The following is a 22,714-nucleotide window of genomic DNA, read 5'->3' as shown; positions in this document are numbered from 1 at the left end:
TGATTTATTGTCTTCTTTTGTTGTTCTTTTCAATACTTCTTGTTTTACATTGTTAAAATAACTATTTGTATAATTAGTACCTACCATTTTTTATACAAATGATAAGGTCACTACTCTTTTTTTTTTTTAAGGAAATCACAATTTTTTTAAAATTTATTTATGACAGTCACACACACACACACACAGAGATAGAGAGGCAGAGACACAGGCAGAGGGAGAAGCAGGCTCCATGCACTGGGAGCCCGACGTGGGATTCGATCTCGGGTCTCCAGGATTGCGCCCTGGGCCAAAGGCAGGCGCCAAACTGCTGCACCACCCAGGGATCCCAAGGTCACTACTCTTTGAAAGGTGTTTTTCCAATTTATACAGTTACCATTAATGTAAGTTTCACCACAGCTCTGCCAGTACTGGTAGTTACACATTTAGATGGCTCTAGCTGAGTGATAAAATACCTTAAGTATGAAATGTAATGTACTGATGACCTGTCCTGTGTCTTTGAATCCAGGAAGCATCTATGATTTTTATTTCCTCAAGCAAGGTGGTGGACATTGGTACACATGGACAGAATATATCACCAAAGAGGAGGAAAATATCCCAGCTAATGCAAAGGTAAAAGAGAGGCATTTGTCCTAGAGTTTTGTTTTCTAAAATTACCTGAATTTTCACAAGGTGGAGGAGTTAACATCAGTTCTGTATTCACATTTTTGAAAACTTTCTTTAGAAAAAGTTTTAAACATGAGCTAGATCAACCTTCAAAAGCATGGGCTTTAGAATTAGATGCAGATTCCTTACTCAGCCTTCACACTCTTTGCTTCAAGTTACTCAACTACACAATAGAAGAGAAATACTTAAAGGGTGTTTGTGGGCAGCCCAGGTGGCTCAGCGATTTGGTGCTGCCTTCAGCCCAGGGCCTGATCCTGGAGACCCAGGATCGAGTCCCACGTCGGGCTCCCTGCGTGGAGCCTGCTTTGCCCTCTGCCTGTGTCTCTGCCTCTCTCTCTCTCTCTCTCTCTCTCTCTCTCTGTCTCATGAATAAATAAATAAAATCTTCTTTTTTTTAAAAAAAAAAAGGGTGTTTGCAAGAACTGAAGGCACTCTGCATGAACACGTGGCACATGTTATGTGCTAGATCTAGGTCAGTTACTATTTTGATTATTAGCACTGTCATGTGATCAGTTATCAATGCCAGGTGGTGATAGGTCTTACCTCTCAGACATCTCAGCCAAAAAAGATTGTTGCCTTTTCTTCAAAATTCCCAAAAAATTCCCTTGATGAGGATTCTTAGAAAAACAGTGCTGATTTACAGGTTTTCTGGTTAACAGATGATTCAGCTACAACTCCTGCTCATTTCTTTGTGGAAAATTTGCCTGTTAGTAATATGTAGCGGACATACTTTATCTTTCTGGGGGTGATTGCAGATCATTCAGGCCCCAAATTGAGTGGTGGACAGTGGATGGAAAAGTGGGAATATTGACAATCAAGTCAGACAGCTAGCAGGACCACAGCTGATCCTGAAGATGGTGTGATAAGCAGAGGTAGATGTGTGCTGAATTTAGGACACACTCTGGAGGCTGAGTGTTGTTCAGAAGCCCCAAGCCCCAAGTCCAAAACTTGAATTCACCTTAAAGAGCTTAGTCATCTGAACTCCAGGGGTTTGAAATTGTGCTGAATTCATACAAATAAGATTGTCCAACTCAGAGAGATTCTAAGTTCTGCTAAAAATTTTCCCTTTGTCAAGTGTTCTAGTCTCTGAAATTAAAAATCTCTGAAACCCAACTTGCTTTAAATTTCATCTTGGTAGCAAAAAAGCATCTTGTGCCTGGCCTTGCATTCAGCACCACTTACTGGCTCTGTGGCTTTGGACAGGTGAGCCAGTAATTCTCCAGCCTCAGAGGGTTACTGGGAAAACTGCAGGGGATAATGCAGGCAAACCCTCCATAGTTCAAAACCTATTAATTCTCTTCCTCTACACTTCAATTCCTGCCCTGTCTATTCCTTTTCCTTTGAGTAAATTACTTATCAAAAGAAGCCCAGCCTTTTTCTATTAGTACACAGAGAGCTGCCATGTTGCTCTGTATGTACAGACTCAGTTTGCACCATTGGTATTTTGGTCTAGCTTTGCTTTAGGGACACCATTTCCATAAACCACAATGTGCATGGGGCTTTCTGGAGGTGTGCAACACAGTGGCTCCATATAAGGAGCCCCTTCCAGCCTAGGCATATAAGGAGATGTCAGCATATGATATACATCTTCCAGTCCCCTCCTCTCTTCCCACAGAGGGACCAAATGTAGCCAAATGGTTACAAGGGTTCAGGCTCAAGGAAGTCAAGCTAAGGTAAGGTATTCTACTCAAAGTAATAGGGATTCCAGGAGCCCAAGACCAAGCCCTTAGAATCCATTTGGGGGCTGAATACCAGGAAGAGTGTAATAATGGCCATATTGGAAAAAAGAAAAAAAAGGTTAAGTGGGGATCTGAGTGTTGGAAAAAGCAGATCAGGAATAAGTGCAGGGAATGGGGGCTGAGAGTCACGCCCGACCCTCCCAAGCCTGGAGTAGAGATGACATATGGGAAGTGGACTTTGGGGCAAGGCAGATGGGTTGGTTCAGAGCAATGATCTCAGGGGACAACAGCTATAGACTGGTCCTTAGTGTAATTGGTACCTATACCATGATATAGACTTTGGAATCAGACAAGCTGGAATTCAAGTCCTTGTGTTTCCACACTTGCTGTGTTACTTGGGCAAATTGCAGAAGAGCTCTGGACCTCAGTTTCCTCATCTACAAAACAGAGCCCAAAATGCCCATCTTGACATGTATGATCTTATTTAATCCTCAAAACAGCTTGGTGATCTGGGTCCCTTTATTATCCTGTCTCACAGATGAAGAAACTAAGGTCCCCAGTGGAGTTAAATATTCACTCAAAGTCATAAAGATAGTAAGGGATGAAGCTTAATGGATAATAAGTCTCCCAAGTGCCGATCCAGCCTCCTGGCCCAGTAACAAGACTGTCCCATGTCTTTGTGGTACAGGTTTCAGAACTCATCATCCCCACAATGGAGACAGCCAGACAGTCCTTCTTCTTGAAAACCTATCTGGACCATGAAATTCCAGTGCTGTTTGTGGGGCCCACAGGCACTGGCAAATCAGTCATTACCAACAATTTCCTTCTTCGCCTTCCCAAAAACACTTACCTACCCAACTTCATCAATTTTTCTGCCCGAACCTCAGCTAATCAGACTCAGGATATCATCATGTCCAAGCTGGATCGGCGGCGGAAGGGCCTTTTTGGGCCTCCCATAGGGAAGAAAGCGGTGGTATTTGTGGGTAAGACATTAGCCTGAATCTGAGCACAACCAGATTCTTCTATGCTGCAGCAACCACAACCCCCTTTGTAGGACCACTGTACAGCCCTTTTACTCTCTCTAAGAAATGATGTATTTCTGACTAATATAATTTAGTATTCCTTCCCTCCCCTTTTCTTCTCTATCCTTCTTCCCTTCCTTTTTCCTTCTACTTCCCCCTTCCTTCCCTCCTTTTCTCTCATCTTTAATTTAATTTTTCCTTTCCTTTCTTTCTTTCATTACCATGTATTTCTTGATCAAGTACTATATGTCAGATTTTCAGTAAGTAAGATATAGTCCAGGCATTTTTGCCTCAGGTAGGCTCCCAGTTTCTCCTGAGATGAAGATAAGCCTTTGGATCAGGCAAGGTTACCTTATAGTGAAAATTAGTTCCAGAAGGGTGTTTACCCTCTTGCATCTCCAAAAACAACACTCACTTTGTGATAAACTCCTTGTTCCATTTTGTGTCAGAGAAATGTTATCAGTAAATGAAGTAACTTAAGAGTTGCTAAATAAGTATTTGTGAAATAAGCACATTGAATTTTCCCAGGATTTTACCTGTTTACAAAGCACTTCCTCATTTATTTCATTTGACCCTAACATCCCTGTGAGGTTGCTAACCATCATTATCATTTTACTAGTCAGCTAATTATGGCTCCAGATGGTTAAATTCTGTCAAACATCTAGAAAATTCTGGAGCCATGACCCAAACCCAGGTTGTTGTTGTTTTTTATGACAAATACATTATATTTTCTACTATCTTACTGCTAACTCATAGGGTTGTCACTTAATAAAAGTAATGCCATCCTCTTCTGGGTTATTCCATGTCCTGTCCTTAAATTTTATGTATTGATAGTGAATATTATGTGTAATTTAAATCCTTGCCCACTAACATTAGCTTCTTAAAGGCAGAAATCCAATTTTATTTTGTTTTTCCTTTCTTTTCTTCCCTTTCCCCTTCTCCCCAAACTGTTCTTCCTTCTTATTTCTTAGGGTAATATCCAGAAACAATTTAAGCTTTGTCACCAAACAGATCTAGGTTCAAATATCACTTTCTACTCCTAGGCATATTGTGACTTAACTTCCATGACTCTCAGTTCCTCATATCTAACATAAAAGTAATACTATCTTCCTTATAAAGTCATTATTTGGATTAGATGAGATATGTATAAAACCCTTGAAATGTTATCTGATACAAACTAGGCATTCAATCCATTTTCAGGGGAAAATTAAGAGAGCTTCCATTTTATTGAGTGCCTTCTATGTGCAGTGACTGGATTATAATATGATATTGGGGGAAATCAATTTTTGCTCTTGAGAAAGTCACTTTCTCTGCCATTTCGGTTTTGATCCTCAAAACCCTAACTCAAAACTTTTCTCTCATTGGGGTCAGTTGTTACCTGGTGGTTGAATTATGTACCCTGTTGGCTGGGAGTATGACAGTCTTCCTCACCACCATATCCCCAGAAACTAACAAAATATCCAGCGCACAGTAGAGAATCAATATATTGTGGTTGATGGAATGGGAAAAAGATTAAATGCCTCTTTGTTGATGACAATCCATGCATCCTTAAAGTCACAATAAGCAGACATCTCAATGAAATAGGAGAGCCCAGAACCCAGAAATCCTCTTCCCATATGGTTAAAATATCCACTGGCTGAGCCCTGCCTAGAGTGGGAATGGGACAACTAGGAACAGACTCTCCATAAAGGGAATAGTCATCTAATACCTCCTCTGAAAGCAAGAGATCCCAAAGACTTACAATGTGTGGCCATGCCTTCTTTCCCCAGATGACCTCAACATGCCAGCCAAAGAGGTGTATGGGGCCCAGCCTCCCATTGAGCTCTTGAGGCAATGGATTGACCATGGTTGCTGGTTTGACAAGAAGGACACAAATAAGCTGGACATTGTGGATGTGCTGCTTGTGACAGCCATGGGGCCCCCCGGGGGAGGAAGGAATGACATTACTGGTACGTGAAAGTTCATTCCTCTTCATTGTCTAGCAGAGCCAGACAACCTTTGTGGATGGATGGTTGGTACAGGGCACTCTGTCCTGATGGAAGATGGATAAAAGTATATTTAGGCTGTAGCTAGAAGGGTTTGGGCCCACTCTAGGGAGTGGAATTTGAAGACTTCATGTTGGAAGTTGTGTGAAATGGACCTGAAGATGAAAAGAAAATGTGAGAGTCTTTGGCTAGGCTCTGGAGGGACAGAGTTCCCTGGAGGAACTCTCCATATGAAAAGGAGTAGCCAGCATGTATTCCAGGCAGGAGGTTAGACCAGAGGTTCTCAAGCAGGAGTGATAACAGATTCACCTGTTTTGTTTTTTACAGTTCTTCAGATTGCCAGCGATAAAACAACTAAACGAAAGTGGCCTAAGCAAAATAATAATAATAATAAACAAAAAAACAAATAAGAGTTCTCCCTATCACCTGACAGTTCAGAAATACATTTGCTTCAGGGGCAACTGGATTCTTCCAGGATCTGTATTTTAATTCTGAGATACATTATTGTTTAAGAATCTTAATACCATTTTTAAACCTAAGATTCTTTGACCTCACTCTCCCCCCTGACATTTAATCTTCTTATCTGTAAAATTTACCATAAGGAAAATGGACAGGATAATCTTATTTGGTCCAATACAGACTCAATAATGATCACTACCAAGACATGCACTAGTAAAATTGCTGGACTTTAAAGAAAAGGAAAAAATCTTTTGGGCATCTAGGCACAAAAGACTACATGACTTTTAAGATAAATAAAATTAGAGCATCTTAAAACTGTCTAACCACAATGCTTTATGCAGAAGAAAATGAAATATTATATTTAAGATGTTCAAGGAAATAAAATAAGAGTCAAGGATTTTATAACCAGCAAAGCTGACTTTCACATATAAAAGGAAAACTGTGATCAGAATGCAAGAACTCAGATTTACTTCCACAAGCCCATTCTCGGGAACCTACTAGAAAATGAGTTTCACTTGATGAAAATAACTATAAAGAGGTTGATATAACAACCTGTAGTAAGCATAAAATATACTATTATCTGTTGAACTAAGACTACCTAAGAGAGATTATAATAGGTACAGGCTATAAGACTCAGTGTCAGAAATATAGAACAATTGAAAATGGAGGAAAGGTATAATGCTGAGTGAAATAAGTTAATCAGAGAAAGATAATTGTCTTTGGTTTCACTCATATGTGGAATATAAGAAATAGTGAAAGGGACTATAAGGGAAAGGAGGGAAACTGAGTGAGGAAAAATTAGAGAGGAAGACAAACCATGGGTGACAGGCACTAAGCAAGGCACTTAATGAGATGAGCACTGGGTGTTAGACTATATGTTGGCAAATTGAATTTAAATAAAATATATTTTTTAAAAGAAATCTTTTTAAAAATGGAGGAGAGATGAGGATAGCTAGTACAAAAAGTTTTAAAGAGTCTTCAGTTACCATAATTGGTAGTAGTAGTAGGTTCTTATTCTAAGAGCTTTGTGTAAAGTAGGATTACACAAGAGTTACTGTGGAAGTTTCTTTTTCCACTGACACTTGTGTCCTTGAGAACCAGGAGTCTCAGTATGGAAGAAAGGAGATGTAATGTAGATGAAATTAAGTGAAAGCCCTAGAATCCTATATTAGAAATATCAGTAGTAACTCATGATGTCCACTGATGTACTAGGTCTAGGAAATAATAAACATCTCATTAACACTGAACATGCCTAGCACCTGGATTATCTTGAAATCCAGTTTCCTACTGAAAGGAACCAGAGCATAGCTAGGGCAGAAGATATACAAGATGAGCTTGTAACTTCTTGATATACCAGATAATGAGAAAGCTTTCAAAGATTAAACAGTTGGGGATCCCTGGGTGGCTCAGCAGCTTAGTGCCTGCCTTCGACCCAGGGCGTGATCCTGGAGTCCTGGGATCAAGTCCCACATTGGGCTCCCTGCATAGAGCCTGCTTCTCCCTCTGCCTGTGTCTCTGCCTGTGTGTGTATGTGTGTGTGTGTGTGTGTGTGTGTGTGTGTGTGTCTCATGAATAAATAAATAAAATCTTAAAAAAAAAAAAAAGATTAAATAGTCATGTCAACAGGACTCAGTTGGCAACATAAGGAAGCTCTCACTGGCCAAAGATGGGAAAATTAAGAGTTTCAACGATTATTTTAATGGATTGAAATTTATCAAAATATATTTAAATCCATTAGTCTATAATAACGATGATGGTTGGTCATTTTCAGAGGATGGTAAGGAACCAATTTATTATCTTGAAAACTGATAAATAAATGGAATCAAACGTTTATCCTGACTATTATTTGAAATGTACCATGGTATAAGCAAATCCTAGATAAGGGTAAGTGTCTCTTTATAAAAATATTCTGGCTAATATATGAAAAAGAGATGATAGAATCAAAATATCACCACTTTACACTAATGAGTGAATTAATAGATCTAGCCATTGAGCATCTGTAGCTACCAATATCACAGGAGAGACATCATTCCTTCCATCTAATGAAGGAATGTATTACCACCTACCATTTGGCCAGAAACGGAATCTGAACCTGATCAGATCAGATGTCTAGATCCAGGTGCAAATTACTTTGAAATGCATATGAGGATAGAGGAACAGAATTAACTGCACCATGAGTATACAATCAGCAAAATACTGACTGTGAGAACTCTACAGATCGAACAACCAGATACTCAACAAACAAAAGATGAAAGAAAGGGATGGAAGGAGGAGAACCTATAGATTAAAGAGACTTAAAAAAACACATCAGGGCAGCCGGGGTGGCTCAGCGGTTTAGCACCACCTTCAGCCCAGGGCGTGATCCTGGATCGGGTCCCATGTCAGGCTCCCTGCATGGAGCCTGCTTCTCCCTCTGCCTGTGTCTCTGCCTCTCTCTCTCTCTCTCTCTCCTCTCTGTGTATTCTCATGAATAAATAAATAAAATCTTTTAAAAAAACATATCAATTGTTTTTTTTAATTGGGAGGATTAAACTCTGGTGTGTAGGAATGAACACTTGAGAGATAAAAACATAAAGAAATGCAAGACAGCAAATTACTGTAAAAGTCAGGATAGTAGTAATCTTTGGAGAGAGATAGAAGGCTATCTTTGGGATGGGATATGTGGAGGGGCATCTATGGAGGATTGGCAAAGCTTGATTTTTTTTTATTTGGATGGTATATGTAAGGCTGTTGACCTTATGATGACCCACCAAACTTTGTATTCGTTTTTCTCTGGTTTTCAGTATCTGCATTTTATTTTATATAATAAAATGCTTTTAAAAAAAACAGATATACAGATAAATTTATTATTTTTTAAAATTTTTATTTATTTATGATAGTCACACAGAGAGAGAGAGAGAGAGGCAGAGACATAGGCAGAGGGAGAAGCAGGCTCTATGCACCGGGAGCCCGACGTGGGATTCAATTCCGGGTCTCCAGGATCGCGCCCTGGGCCAAAGGCAGGCACTAAACCTCTGCGCCACCCAGGGATCCCCAGATAAATTTATAGAAGTAGAAAATAGGTTTTTCATTGCCAAGAGCTCCAAGGAAATGAAATTAACTGTTAATGGGTACAAGATTTCTTTCTGAGGTGATTAAAATGTTCTAAAATCAATTGTGGTATTGGTTGCACAGCTAAAATATTAAAAAACAATTGCATTGTATACTTTATATGGGTGAATTATATAGTATGTGGATTATATCAATAAAGCTGATATGTATATATAAATATAAATAGATATCTAACATTAGACAGGTAAGTAAAAAAAAAGACAGGTAGGTAAATATAGATAGATATGTAAGGATACCAATTTAATAGTAGTTAATTGGGGGAAGAATGGATTTGGTATGTGAGAGGTAAGTCAAAGATGATGCTCACTTTCTATAGAAGTATTTCTGAATTGACTATTTTACAATGATCACATATTGCCTTCACTTTTAAAAACAATCTTGAACACTAGTCTAGTGCTATTAATAGAATTACTGCAATCATGGAGATGTTCTGTGTTTGCATTATATGATACAATAGCCAGCCATTAGTCACATGTTACTCCTGAGCACTTGAAATGTGGCTAGTGAGACTGAGGAAATTATTTTTTAATGTTATTTAATATTAATGAAGTTTAAATAGCCATATCTGGTTAGAGGCTGCCATATTGTATAGCATAGCTCTAGAAAAATAAGGCAGAGGAAAACATACTCTTCTATGTCCCAGGATCACAAGGCCCAGGAGATAGGTATGAGTTTATATGTTTTCCAGGACGATTCACTCGCCATCTAAATATTGTTTCCATCAATGCCTTTGAGGATGACATTTTAACCAAGATTTTCAGTTCAATTGCTGACTGGCATTTTGGGAAAGGATTTGACGTGATATTCTTAAGGTAAGAGGTCCCTATGTCTTCCTCAGTATTGGCCTGGATCCTCAGTTCTGGCTCCTCCTTGATGAATCTGCCTTTCTCTTCCTCCTAAGGTATGGAAAGATGCTGGTACAAGCTACTATGACAATTTATAAAGCTGCAGTGGAGAATTTCTTGCCAACTCCCTCCAAGTCTCATTATGTCTTTAACCTACGGGACTTTTCACGGGTTATCCAAGGGGTACTGCTCTGCCCTCACACCCACCTGCAGGTCAGACACTATTATTTCTGTTATCAAGTTCATTCAGCAATATCCGTGGCTATATGGAACAAACAATGATAATAGTAATAGCTAACTTTTATTAAGCATTTGTCTCTGGTAGGTATTGTGCTAAGTATTTTGTAAACATTATCTTGTTTAATACTCAGTCAATCCCAAGATTTAGGAACTGTTTGAGAAATACCAGCTCAGGTACCACCTTCCATTTACATAAATAATTAACTCTGGATTTTCAGGATGTGGAAAAATTTATCCGGCTTTGGATCCATGAGGTTTATCGGGTCTTCTACGACCGTCTGATTGACCATGAGGACAGGCAGGTCTTCTTCAACATGGTGAAGGAAACCACATCCAGTTGCTTCAAGCAGACCATGGAGAAGGTAAGCAGACCCTATGAGCATTCGGCCCCAGAAATGATTCCAAATATTTGACTATGTTAGTCTCAGATTTCAAGTTTCTTTTTCTTTTTTTTTTTTAAGATTTTATTTATTTATTCATGAGAGACACAGAGAGAGGCAGAGACACAAGCAGAGGGAGAAGCAAGTTCCATGCAGGGAGCCCGACGTGGGACTTGATCCCGGGACTCCAGGATCACACCCTAGGCCAGTACTAAACTGCTGAGCCACCCAGGGATCCCCAGATTTCAACTTTCCTTCCTAGTGGAGACTCATGGCTCTGTTTTCCGAATCTCAGGAAATGGAATTGAGTCAACTAGTCACTAGGTTTGATGATAATATACTTGGCCCAATTTTGCCTCACTTCCCTGATAGCATATACATTTGTATCCATTCAAAGTGGCTTATGATCTGATGTAATTGTTTATAATCAACTTAAAATAATTTTCTAAGGTTAATTAGTTTCTGAGTTGAGAAATGAACTGTGAAATTTTTATGGTTTAACTGAGGCCCTGGTGAAGCCCAAGTAGAAGAGAGCCATGGTTTCCCTCATCTAGTTGTACCTCTGTTTTTAAGAAACTGTGATTTCACCACAGAAAAATTGCAGGTGTTTCATGTTGTATCCAGGGGCCAAGTACAAAAGCACTGCCAGGTTCCATTATCAGGAAGAGAAAGCATCTAGAACGTTCCTACTCTTGCAACAGAGTGGAGACCAGGGATAACACCTGTACGTTTGTTTGGTGAAGGAACAAGCACATAAAAAAATGATGCCACTGCTGGGTTCTCACAGCCTGACCACCAACATTTTAACCATTTGACAAACAGATTAACTATCACTTTCATGCTTTTTTCTCTAATGTCCCTTCATCATAGTCTTTATAACCATAAGATCCATATATTATGTTTTAAAAAAACTATTGATGAACCCTCACTCTGGAGAATATGCTCAGAGGAAACAAACATATCTCTTGTTCCCTCTCTCTATACTTCCCAGTGCCATCTTAGTTGGGCCACTTGTGGAATGCCGGCTGAAATTTATCTTTTCCACAGGTCCTCATCCACTTGTCACCCACTGGAAAGATAGTTGATGATAATATCCGTAGTCTCTTCTTTGGAGATTTCTTCAAGCCAGAAAGTGACCCAAAAATCTATGATGAGATCACTGACCTAAAACAGCTCACAGTGGTCATGGAGTACTACCTGGAAGAGTTCAACAACATCAGCAAGGCCCCTATGTCCTTGGTCATGTTCAGGTTTGCCATTGAGCACATCTCCAGGATCTGTAGGGTCCTGAAGCAGGACAAAGGCCACTTGCTCCTGGTGGGGATTGGGGGCAGTGGGCGGCAGAGTGCCAGCAAACTGTCCACATTCATGAACTCATGTGAGCTGTATCAGATTGAAATCACCAAGAACTACTCAAGCTATGACTGGCGGGAGGACCTGAAGAAGATTATGCTGCAGGTCGGAGTGGCCACCAAGAGGACCGTGTTCCTCTTCACTGATAACCAGATCAAGGATGAATCATTTGTTGAGGACATCAACATGCTTCTAAACACAGGGGATGTGCCCAACATCTTCCCAGCTGATGAGAAGGCTGACCTTGTAGAGAAAATGCAAATGGCAGTCAGGACAGAAGGCGAGAAGATTGAAGTCACTCCTCTTTCTATGTATAACTTCTTTATTGACAGGGTGAAGAAGAACCTCCACATTGTCCTTGGTAAGAAGAAGCAAATGCAGTTTGCCCTTTTCCTCCGGAGTGCTCTAAACTCAGTCTTCTTACAGTGGTCCTCTTACAGTGGTCCAAGGATTGATCCAACCATGGCACTCACCCAGGGGTTTGTGCCTGAATTCCTGTGGAAAATGACTCTCCCCTAAACTACTATTTTAAAACTGTTCCACTTTTCTCAATTTTTTTTTTTAAGATTTGTTTATCTATTCCAGAGAGAGAGCGAGAAAGAGAGAGAATAGGGGGAGGGGCAGAGGGAGAGGGAGAGAGAGAATCTTAAGCAGACTTCCCACTGAGCACTGAGCCCAACACAGGGCTTGATCTCATGACCCTGAGATTATGACCTGAGCTAATATCTAGAGTCAGATGCCTAACCAAATGAGCCACCCATGTGCCTCCTCTTTTTAATTTAAATTTTACAGTGCCATATTGGTTTCTGGAGGAGAACACCACCTAGTGCTCATCACAAGTGCCCTCCTTAATACTCATCACCCATCTAGCCCATCCCCCTGTACTCTTCTCAATTCTCTAAATTCTCCTCTGAACCTTCTCCTTCCATTTAGTGCATTACCCTGTGGTCTCACATCTGGAGTTCTCTCTGTGAATGACATCCCCAATCTATCCAGAAACCTAGGGGTTATATTTAATACTTTTCTCTCATGCCACCATGTCCTGTCAATTTTTACCTCCTTGCTTTCTCTCATATCCACTCATTTATCTCCATCTCCACCACCTTTGCATTAGCTAAACTACCATCATTTGTCCAGCCTCACTTCTGCAACCTTGTAACCATTCTCTCTAGGTCCACTCTTGTCCATTCCAGACTATTCTGTTCCACTGACCTAGGATGGTTTTTTTTTTTCACATGTATTGCAAATATGATCATTGTGTATACATGCGTGCACACACACACACACATTAAACACTTAATATGCTTTCTATCAAGATAAATGCCAAAATTCCTAACCTCTGGTTTTATAAGACCACATGCCATACTGTCCCCTGTATTCTCTCCATTCTCCTCTCAAACCAAGCTTCCTCTTCTCTCTCTGATCTTCAGCAACAGTGACGTCCTCATACTTCCACCTGTTCATCATGCCTCCTTCTACCACATTGAGCCTAAATAAAAAAATCAATGGAACTTAGGCCAAATTTGTGCTTGGATGGAGATAAGGTCAGAAACAAACTGATGGCCCCCCACTAACTTCCATAAGTAACTATGTATGTGGTATCCATGGCTCCCATTTGTCTGTGTCAGAACAAATAGAGCAAGAGGATCAAAGAGCACAAACCATACTGGCTAGATGATATAAAAGATCTGGAAAGGAGAACAACAGGTATGAGAGACCAGTCAAGTCAGAAGGCTATTATACTGAATTCCCACCACAAAGTTGAATGAAAATATCCTATGATTCCCCTATGCTTCCTAGGCATTCATCATTACTATTCCATTACACTCCTCAGTTACCAAACAGGAAACCAACCCCTTTACCCACCAGAATCATTGGAAAGACCTGCCTGCCTCCTGGCCTTGGAGGAAGGAAACTAACCAAGTCTGCTTTTCATTAGCCATGAGCCCAATTGGGGATGCCTTCCGGAACCGCCTGCGGATGTTCCCTTCACTGATCAATTGCTGTACAATTGATTGGTTCCAGTCCTGGCCCACAGATGCCCTGGAGTTGGTAGCCAACAAATTTCTGGAAGATGTGGAGCTTGATGACAATATTCGGATAGAGTAGGTATTAGCTGCATTTTAGTACACTAACCAAATAATCCAAATGGAAAATCCAGATATTGGCTGTATTGTTATTATTGTTTTAAGATTTCTCAATTTATATATAGAAAATCACATTTAGTTAGATATTTAATAAGACACTTTTGCTGAAAAAAAAGAGTGAAATTTCATTGTTCAGAATTGTCCTGGAGATGCACTGTTGTCATAGCTGTGAGAACCAAGCTCTAATAATATAGCTATTTCAGTTTTAGAGCATATAGTCTCAGTAGGGGTGACATTGCCACCAAGGGAATGAAAACTGGTTATTATGAGGGTGAAAAAAGTCTTTTATGTATAAAGCTCAGATATACAAAAACAACCCAAAAAACATATTTAATTTTGGCTAGAATAAGGGAAGAGATGAGAATGTTGACCTCCCAGGTGCCCCATGAAGGCAGTGGTCATGTCATCTGCTTTGTCTGACTCTATATCGTTAGTGTCTAACAGGTGCCTGGTACATAGTAATTCAGTTACTGTTGATTAAATGAGTGATTGGAAAACGAAGAATTATGTAGGGGCCAGAATACTGATAGCTATAAATTCCATTTTAAGAACTTTGAACTTTATGCTCTAGGCCAGAAGACCCTTAATTTGGGTCTATAGGCTCACAAACAGAATTCTGAGGGTCAGTTAATGTGAATGGAGAAAAATCATATGTTCATTTTCACTGACATCCAGCTGGTATTTTGAATTTCTTTTAATAAAGAATGTAGGCAATAGATCCCAGTAGGATTAGCAGGACTTGTTACCAATGGGAATCAGTTGTGTGTTTTTTTAATAACTCATTCAGTCACTATAGATACATCAGCGTATCATTTCCTTCCAAATTGTGGTAGGTTTTAGACCTGCTGCCCAATCTTATTATTTAATGTAGAGGTCATCAAAGTATGATCCACTGGCCAAGTCCAGTTCATAGCCTGTTTTTATATATAAAGTTTTATTGGAACACAGCCATGCCATTTTCCCCCATAAAACAACAGCAGACTTGAGTAGTTATCACTACTCAACCAAGTGGGCCATTTATTTTTACTGTTTGGCGCTTCCTAGAAAAATTTTGCTGACCCCTACATATCACAAATTTGATTTTTAAAACATTTTGAGGGCAGCCCAGGTGGCGCAGCAGTTTAGCACCGCCTGCAGCCCGGGGTGTGATCCTGGGGACCCGGGATAGAGTCCCACATCAGGCTTCCTGCATGTAGCCTGCTTCTCCCTCTGCCTGTGTCTCTGCCTCTCTCTCTCTCTCTCTCTGAATAAATAAATAAGAAAATCTTAAAAAAACATTTTGAAAATGATTTCAACATAATTGGTTCGTTTTGTAATCCCATGTATTTTGTTTCATGCATTTCGAAGCATTATCCTGCAAAATCCAGAGGCTTCACCAGATTGCCAAAGATTAAGAACTCTTGCTTAAGCTCTGGTGATTACTGAAGTGATCAGAAATAGAACTTACTTGTTTGAAAATCATTCTAGTAAGAATATACACTTCTCCAAAACTTCTTACAGCTGCATTGACCTGTCTTTGAGAATTTGGGTCTCTACCAGGCCATAGTCAATGTGCATCATCACATCTGTAGCCACAGATGTGCTAGGTGCCTCTCGAGGATGTTGGGCCTGCCTGACCATCCTTGTGTCCTCCGTAGGGTCATCTCCATGTGCAAATATTTCCAGGAGAGTGTGAAGGACATGTCACTTGATTATTACAACACACTTCGCAGACACAACTATGTCACCCCCACCTCCTACCTTGAATTGATCCTAACCTTCAAGACACTCCTGAATACCAAGAGGCAAGAGGTTGATATGATGAGGAACCGTTACCTGACAGGTCTGCAGAAACTGGAGTTTGCATCTTCACAGGTGAGCACAGGGATGAAGAGTTCCGGATTAGGTACCTTGTTCAGGTGCAGAATTTAAGAGGTCACTATATAAAAACAGCATCTGCTCCTGTACTTGCAGAGCTCACCTTGCTTGCCTCAGCCTCAGCCAAGCCCTATGAGATTCTGTCTGCCTTTAAGATTTTGCTATTTTGGTCTTCTTTGGGGTGAACCTCAAATGTGTTATCTTACCTCTCATGCCTGTTTTGTCTCTACATAAAGGAGATAATAATTTTTACTTCATAGGACTATTACAAAGATTAAACAGCTGATACAAGTATAGTCCTTAGCAGAATGCCAGGCACATGAATTAGTAATTAATTTGTGCTTGGAGCCGCTTAACAAACTGTCTAAAATGAGAGCCACATAAAGACGTGGATTTGCAGCACCAACAAAGAACTAAGGTAACTTTATAGGAGGTTGACCACTGAGTACAGGAAACCCACCAGCACTATTATACAAGAATAGGACAGAACAGCAGAAGTGACCTCGGGTGGTCCCCAGGGGACCTTGGCTTTTAGAGAGGTGTTGAAAATTGGACTCTGTCCACACAAGGGTGAGTAAACCCTTGTTTGAGGAGCAGCAAAAGGATATAAGACAGTCTAGACCAGAAGAGAGCACAATGGTTGCCAGTTAACATTCCTAGAGCCTTATTACATGCTGGTACTGTCTATGAGGAAAGTACTATTGCCATTTCCACATTCCACACAAGGAAAACACAATGCAGGGAGGCCAGGAGACTTGCCAAAGATCCTACATGCAGCCTCATGAATAGCTAGTGCAAGTGGTCAGGCCAAAACTGAAACTCAACTGTGCATGATTCCAGAACGGTAGTTATAAGATTGTGAAACCCTCCTCAAATATGCATCTGAGCTGCCTCAGCAGGTAGAATCAGGGCCAGTTGGTTAAAAAAAAAAATGGCACAACTCTTCTGAGAGGTAGTGAAAGCTCTCCATCATTAGAAGTGTTCAAACAGAGGTCGGAAAACCACTTGGCAAGAGTACTGTAGGGGGCATCAGACTCTTGGGAAAAATAGCCTTGAGATTTCCTCTTATCCCAAGTATCTCAGATATATATGTTTTTTCATAGACAAAAAAAAAAAGCAGATTTTTTTTTCTCCTAACTTCCTTTTGTTTTATCTCTTCCCCAACCTCCCTCCTCACCCCCACCCAATACTCAAATTTAGGCTCAAGAGCACAGAGGAAACTGTATCTTTTTAAAAAATGTTTAAGTTTATCACTATATATCTAGTGTCTTGCACTGTGCTTGATAATTTACAACGTATACTGTATAGTGTGAACTCAATAACTAGTATTGAAAGATCAAAGAGAGAAACTCCAGCCAACAAATATATACCCAGTATCATGGTAGAATCATTAGTATTTTCCACATATATGATAGGTTGGAAAATTGTTTCAACTCTTGCCAACAATGCTATTTTTGGCATTGACAGAGCTGACCCTGCCCCGCTCCTCTTGCTAGGTGGCGGTCATGCAAGTAGAACTGACTGCTCTTCAGCCTCAACTCATCCAGACCTCTGAGGAGACCGCCAGGATGATGGTAAAAATTGAAGAGGAGACAAGAGAAGCTGATGCCAAGAAACTTCTGGTGCAGGCAGATGAAAAAGAGTCCAATGCTGCTGCTGCCATTGCTCAAGGAATCAAGGTAACCAGCATTTTCTGGGGCTTATCCATTACCTCACTAGAGCCTAACACAGCCCTGCAGGCCTATCCTGCAGGAGAGAAAAGTGAGGCTTGAAAAAGACAGATGACTTTCCAAGCATCACATAGCTAGTAAGTGAAGAAGCAGGTCTTGGTGACACCTGGCTCTCTCCAAGAAGAATTACTGGTTTCCAGATATTCTCCACCTCACTCAGAGTCCAGGCCTACAAGACCAAATATGCTCTAACCTCATCTCATTACTTTTCCCTCATTCACTCTGCTCTGACCACACTGGCTTTGTATCTATTCCTCAGAGAAGTACAAAAGCACTCTCCCACCCCAGAGCCCTTGCACTGACTGTTCCTCTGTCTGTCTCCTTCACCTCTGTCATGTTTTTTCCTCAGATGTGCATGGCATGTTACAGGTGTGGAATAAATCATTGTCAAATGACAGAATGTTGAACCTAGAAGACCCCCCCCTTGAAGGTGATTTTTATACCAAAGAATAGCCCTGGGAAGGGCATCACCTACATTCTGATATTATTAGAAGAAAATCTGATTAACATTCATGTGATGTTAGATATTTCCCAGAACTTTTAATTACCTAATTCCATTTGACTGTCACAACCACCTTGGGCCTTAGACTTAGGAATGACAGGTATCAATGACACTGAACTTCTGTGGTGAAGTGACTTTTCAGAGTCACATAGCTACTTAGTGGGTTTAGAATCCAAGTCTATTAGCACTTAGCTCAAGATACTTGTCCTGCTTAGCAGTTAGAAAATCTTTTTAAGCATTCTTCAATAAAGAACTTGAATGAGAAGTAGCTTGTGTCTGGCTTCTAGGATAAATAAGTCATGGGGTACTTTATTGAAAAGGACAAGCCTTCCAGACTGGCTTTTCTCCAGTGAGTCCTGAGACCTGACCTCTCATAGATTTCCTTGGGTCTAATTGCTGGTCTCAGAGTCACAGTGAATGCTCTGGATAAGGGAGATATGCTCACCCACAGTCTTAGGGGTACAGCCAGGAGCCCAATGGACCCATAAAAGATTGTGACCACCAGGGACCATAATCCAGTGGGTGTTTTGCCATTCTATGACAAGATGATAATAATAGCTATTGCTTAGTAGCACCATGGTGGTTTCTTATAATCCTTCATTTAGCAAATATTTATTGAACGCTTGGTGTGTGCTGGCATCTTCCTAGGCAATAGAACAAGAGAGACAAAATTCCTTCCCTCATGGAGACTGTATTCTCTTGTCCTTGATTTACGTTGTTTTTTTTTTATCATTATAATAGCCCTGCAAAAGCAAATGGTATCATTTCCAATTTACACATAAGGAAATCATGGTACAAGAACTTTAAAGACGTGCGGCTACCAAGTGACCAAACCAGGATTCAAACCTAGAGTTCTCTGATTCTGAAGCCCTTGTATTTGACTATAATTCTTGGAATAGCAAACTGGCCACTAGGGAGTGCATATTTATACTGTAACACACACAGTATTTTTTTTAATCTGATATAATCCTCCACTTTTAAAAAATCAAGAGATTTCAAGTAAAAATTCTAAATGTTCAGTTTTTCTTAGGAAGAAAAGCATTCTGGCAACATTGGACCTGCTTTCCTGGGTTGCAGCCATCAGCAACATTGACTAGATGCGGCCCCATGTGGCTTCAAGCTCAATAAAGCCCCATCCAGCCCACTTCCCACACTCAGATCACAGGCCTGGCCCCTATACACAGTGAATTTACAACTCTTCCATGGTTGTGTGCTAGAATTGGGCACATTAGGACTCACTATTTGTTCCGCCCCTTTCAAAATTCAGTTTTTTCATCTATAAAGTGGAGATACTAAGAGAAAGATAAGGAAATTTTGTAGTATGTGTTCAGCACACAGAGTTTAGTGGCACATATTCTCTAAAACTGTTATTCTTTACCTTGCAACAAGTGGACTTGCCCGTTTGATAAAGGGTAGTCTCTTGTCATGTGTGGGTACCATCACCCAGGATTCTGCTCCACAGTGTCAGGGGAAAACAGGGACTCAATGAAGCAGGAAGGACGCTGTAGGTGAAATGGAGATGACCTACCACACCCATTCCTGGGCAATAAACTGTTGCCTTGAGTTTCAGTGTCAAGGGTGAGGTCTGATGTTTTGCCATCTCATCCCTGAGTGTGAGGAGTGACAACCTAGAGGTGAATCACAAGGTGCATCCAAGGAGGAAAAAGAAGCTATACTTGCTCAGTTTCCCTGAGGACAAGAACCCCTCCCTGAACTCCACAGAGCTACAGTCCTTCTCCACACAGGAACTATCATTTTCTCTAATCTCCTCCATCCCTAGAAATGAGATATCCTGGGAAAACCCCCAGTGTGGTGGCTCCTGTAGCAGAGAGGCTCAGCCACACAAGTGGAATCCATCCAGGGATGGCAAGGAGACTGGCAGAGAAAGAGGCCCCAAGCACTTGCTTCCCAAGTACAACAGTTTGCTTAGAGTGGTCATTTCTTTTTAAGCTAATGAATCATTTCTTTTCCCCCTAGTGAGGATAATAACTGATGCCAGAATCACTGCACAGTTGAATTTCTGTGTTTTGTCAGAGGGCACTGTGCTTTAAACCTTCCAAAGGGCCCTGGTACTCCCTTTGCATTGCTAAGCAACAGATCTTTTTTTTTTCTTTCTTTTTTTAGAGAGAGGGAGGGAAGTGAGGGAGAGGATAGGAGGCGCAGAGGGAAAGGAGAGAAAGAATCTTAAGCAGACTCCTCGTTGAGCGCAGAGCCCTCAACTGAACACGGAGTTCAGTCCCATGACCCTGAGATCATGACCTGAGCTGAAACCAAAAGTCAGATGCTTAACTGACTGAGCCACCAAGGAGCACCAGGGGTCATTTTTAATCATGTTATTCTTATCATAGAAACAAATGATGATAGTAATAACATGTATGAAAGAATACTTAAGAACTCAGCATTAACATCTTTTCAATTTTCCAAGTTTCCTTCTAGCCTCTGTCTATACACGTGGATAGTTTCATGTTACTGCAGTCATAGCATCATTACAATTTGCATCAGCTTTATTTCTTTAACATCCTATCACAAATGTTTTTCCAAAATGTCATATAATCATTTTAATGACCATCTTAAGCAACTGCTTCTCTCATCAAGTAGCCACTACCCTACTAGGCACTGAAGTCTATTCCTTCCTGCCCTGTTTTCAGTGTTTCAAGAGTATAAATGGGAGTTTCTCAACAGCACCATGTGTCAGAACCAGATTTGGAGTTTTAAAAATTCAGGTGCCCAGACCTCACCCAGACTGAATGAATCAGAATCTCAGGGCGTGGGACCTGACCATGAGGGTGCCCTAAATGTTCTTCAGTGACTCGGAGACAGAGCCAGGGTTGAGAATCACTGTACCCATAATATTATAATTAGAACCTTTTGGAGGCACTTGACAATCAAGCTTGTTGGGACCCAGGCCATGATCCTTAGAAAGGGAGCAGAGCTACTGGGCCACTGGAAGACAAGAAGCATGTGTGTGCCACTAGTTGTCTGGCACATTCTAAGAAAGGAACATGGAACTATTGATGGCACCTGTGGGCACTTGGGATCATTGAAATTCACCAAGAATCCAAACCTATAGCTAAGTCAACATCTTTGGTCTCCTCTGCCATCAACCTATCTAAAACTGACCATGAGAAATGGCAGGCTTTGGTTTCAATTCTTTTCCTCTTGCCTTGCCCTATCCTAGGACTAAAGAGGGAGCAAACTGAATTGCCCCTGGGAATGAGCCATTTTTGCCATCTGAAGCAGAACATTCCATTTTGATATTGGGAACATCTGATAGCATTCATGGGGGCAGGAGTGTTGTTTTAATACAATAAAGCCAAACAAAACATTCTGTGTATGTATGTATGTATTTATTTTTAAAGATTTTCTTTATTTATTTATGAGAGACACAGAGAGAGAGAGAGAGAGGCAGAGACACAGGCAGAGGGAGAAGCAGGCTCCATGCAGGGAGCCTGACATGGAGACTCGATCCTGGGTCTCCAGGATCAGGCCCTGGGCTGAAGGCAGCGCTAAACTGCTGAGCCACCTGGGCTGTCCCATTCTGTGTATTTAAAAAACAGAAAACTTAAAATAAAGAATCCATGATATACACACAAGTGTACGCATGACATACATACCCATACAGATGTAAGAAAGTGAAACCTACCTTTCTTTTGTTTGCCTACCGTAAACTTGTGAGATGTGGGCTTCAACACACACTGCTTTGTCTAGGAATCCTTGATCTCTTATGACACTTCACATGTCTGCTGGTGTGACCACTCGGTGGGCTGGGCAACTGACAGAGAATTCACAGAGCAGGAACCAGGGACCTATGGTTGAAGCTTTGTGACCTGAGCTAACTCATTCTGCCTCCTGAAACATTGGCTTTTTGTTAGTTTTATTTTGTTTTTTTATTTGATAATTTGGCTACTAAATAATCTATAAGGTCCCTTTCAGTTCTAAAATCTTATAATGTTAAGCTTTCTTTAAAAAAAAAAAAATTGAAGGGTGCCTAGCTGGCTCAATTGGTTAAGCATCTAATTCTTGACTTTGGCTCAGGTCATGATCTTAGGGTCATGGGATCAAGCCATGGGGAGTGGGGAGTCTGCTGGAGATTCTCTTGCCCTCTCGCTCTGCCCCTCCTACATGCGTGCACGCTTTCTCTCTCTAAAATAAATAAATAAATCTTCAATAAATAAATATTAAGATATAACCCACATGCCATTAATATTCACCTTTTTAAGTTGTATTTCAGAGGTGTTTAGTATTAGTACAGTTGCAGAGGTATCCACCTATCACCACTAATTCTAGATGATTTTTGTCACCCCACAAAAAAACCTAGATCTGTTAGTAGTCACTCATTGCTCTGTCTCCCCAGCCCTTGGCAACCACTACCTCACTTTCTGCTCCTATGGATTTTCCTTTTCTGCACATTTCATGTAAACAGAATCATTTAACAGGTGGCATTTTTTGTGTCTGGCTTTTTTCCCTTAGCAGGTTTTCCATGTTGTCACATAAATCAATACTTCATTCCTTTTTATGGCTAGTAATATTCCATTGTATTAACTTTGTCCTCAAATGAAGCAACAGTAGACAAAACATGCACCATCTCCTATTTCCAGAGCTCTCTACCCAGCCGTAATCTCTGTTCCCATCCTCATCCTTAAACTCTTGCCTTAAACTCCACCCTGTCTCCAAGCTTCACTTTATCCCTGACTCTACCCCTGCCTCATCTCTGAGCTACAATACATCCCAACCCTCACCA

General features: G+C 40.7%; 1 protein-coding gene across 5 annotated transcripts in view; it reads left to right on the top strand.

Moving 5' to 3' along the window:
• The window catches only part of DNAH3 (dynein axonemal heavy chain 3), a 166,069-nt gene that overhangs the window by 111,779 nt on the left and 31,576 nt on the right, over window positions 1-22,714 (top strand). For 3 of the 5 annotated variants that reach the window (XM_077906863.1, XM_077906864.1, XM_077906865.1), the window contains 10 exons: window positions 506-609; window positions 3,031-3,325; window positions 5,134-5,313; window positions 9,608-9,731; window positions 9,821-9,977; window positions 10,223-10,366; window positions 11,432-12,098; window positions 13,677-13,842; window positions 15,522-15,738; window positions 17,238-17,420. In XM_077906863.1, coding sequence (XP_077762989.1) covers window positions 506-609; window positions 3,031-3,325; window positions 5,134-5,313; window positions 9,608-9,731; window positions 9,821-9,977; window positions 10,223-10,366; window positions 11,432-12,098; window positions 13,677-13,842; window positions 15,522-15,738; window positions 17,238-17,420 — 2,237 coding nt within the window. Of the gene's footprint in view, window positions 1-505; window positions 610-3,030; window positions 3,326-5,133; window positions 5,314-5,676; window positions 5,781-9,607; window positions 9,732-9,820; window positions 9,978-10,222; window positions 10,367-11,431; window positions 12,099-13,676; window positions 13,843-15,521; window positions 15,739-17,237; window positions 17,421-22,714 lie in introns of those variants that run through there. The other 2 variants (XM_077906866.1, XM_077906867.1) reach the window with 2 other exon arrangements.

Source organism: Canis aureus, chromosome 8, assembly GCF_053574225.1.
Source record: "Canis aureus isolate CA01 chromosome 8, VMU_Caureus_v.1.0, whole genome shotgun sequence".
NCBI classification, from domain to species: domain Eukaryota; kingdom Metazoa; phylum Chordata; class Mammalia; order Carnivora; family Canidae; genus Canis; species Canis aureus.
The sequence above is the reverse complement of the archived record's forward strand: the minus strand, read 5'-3'. Positions and strand labels throughout refer to the sequence as shown.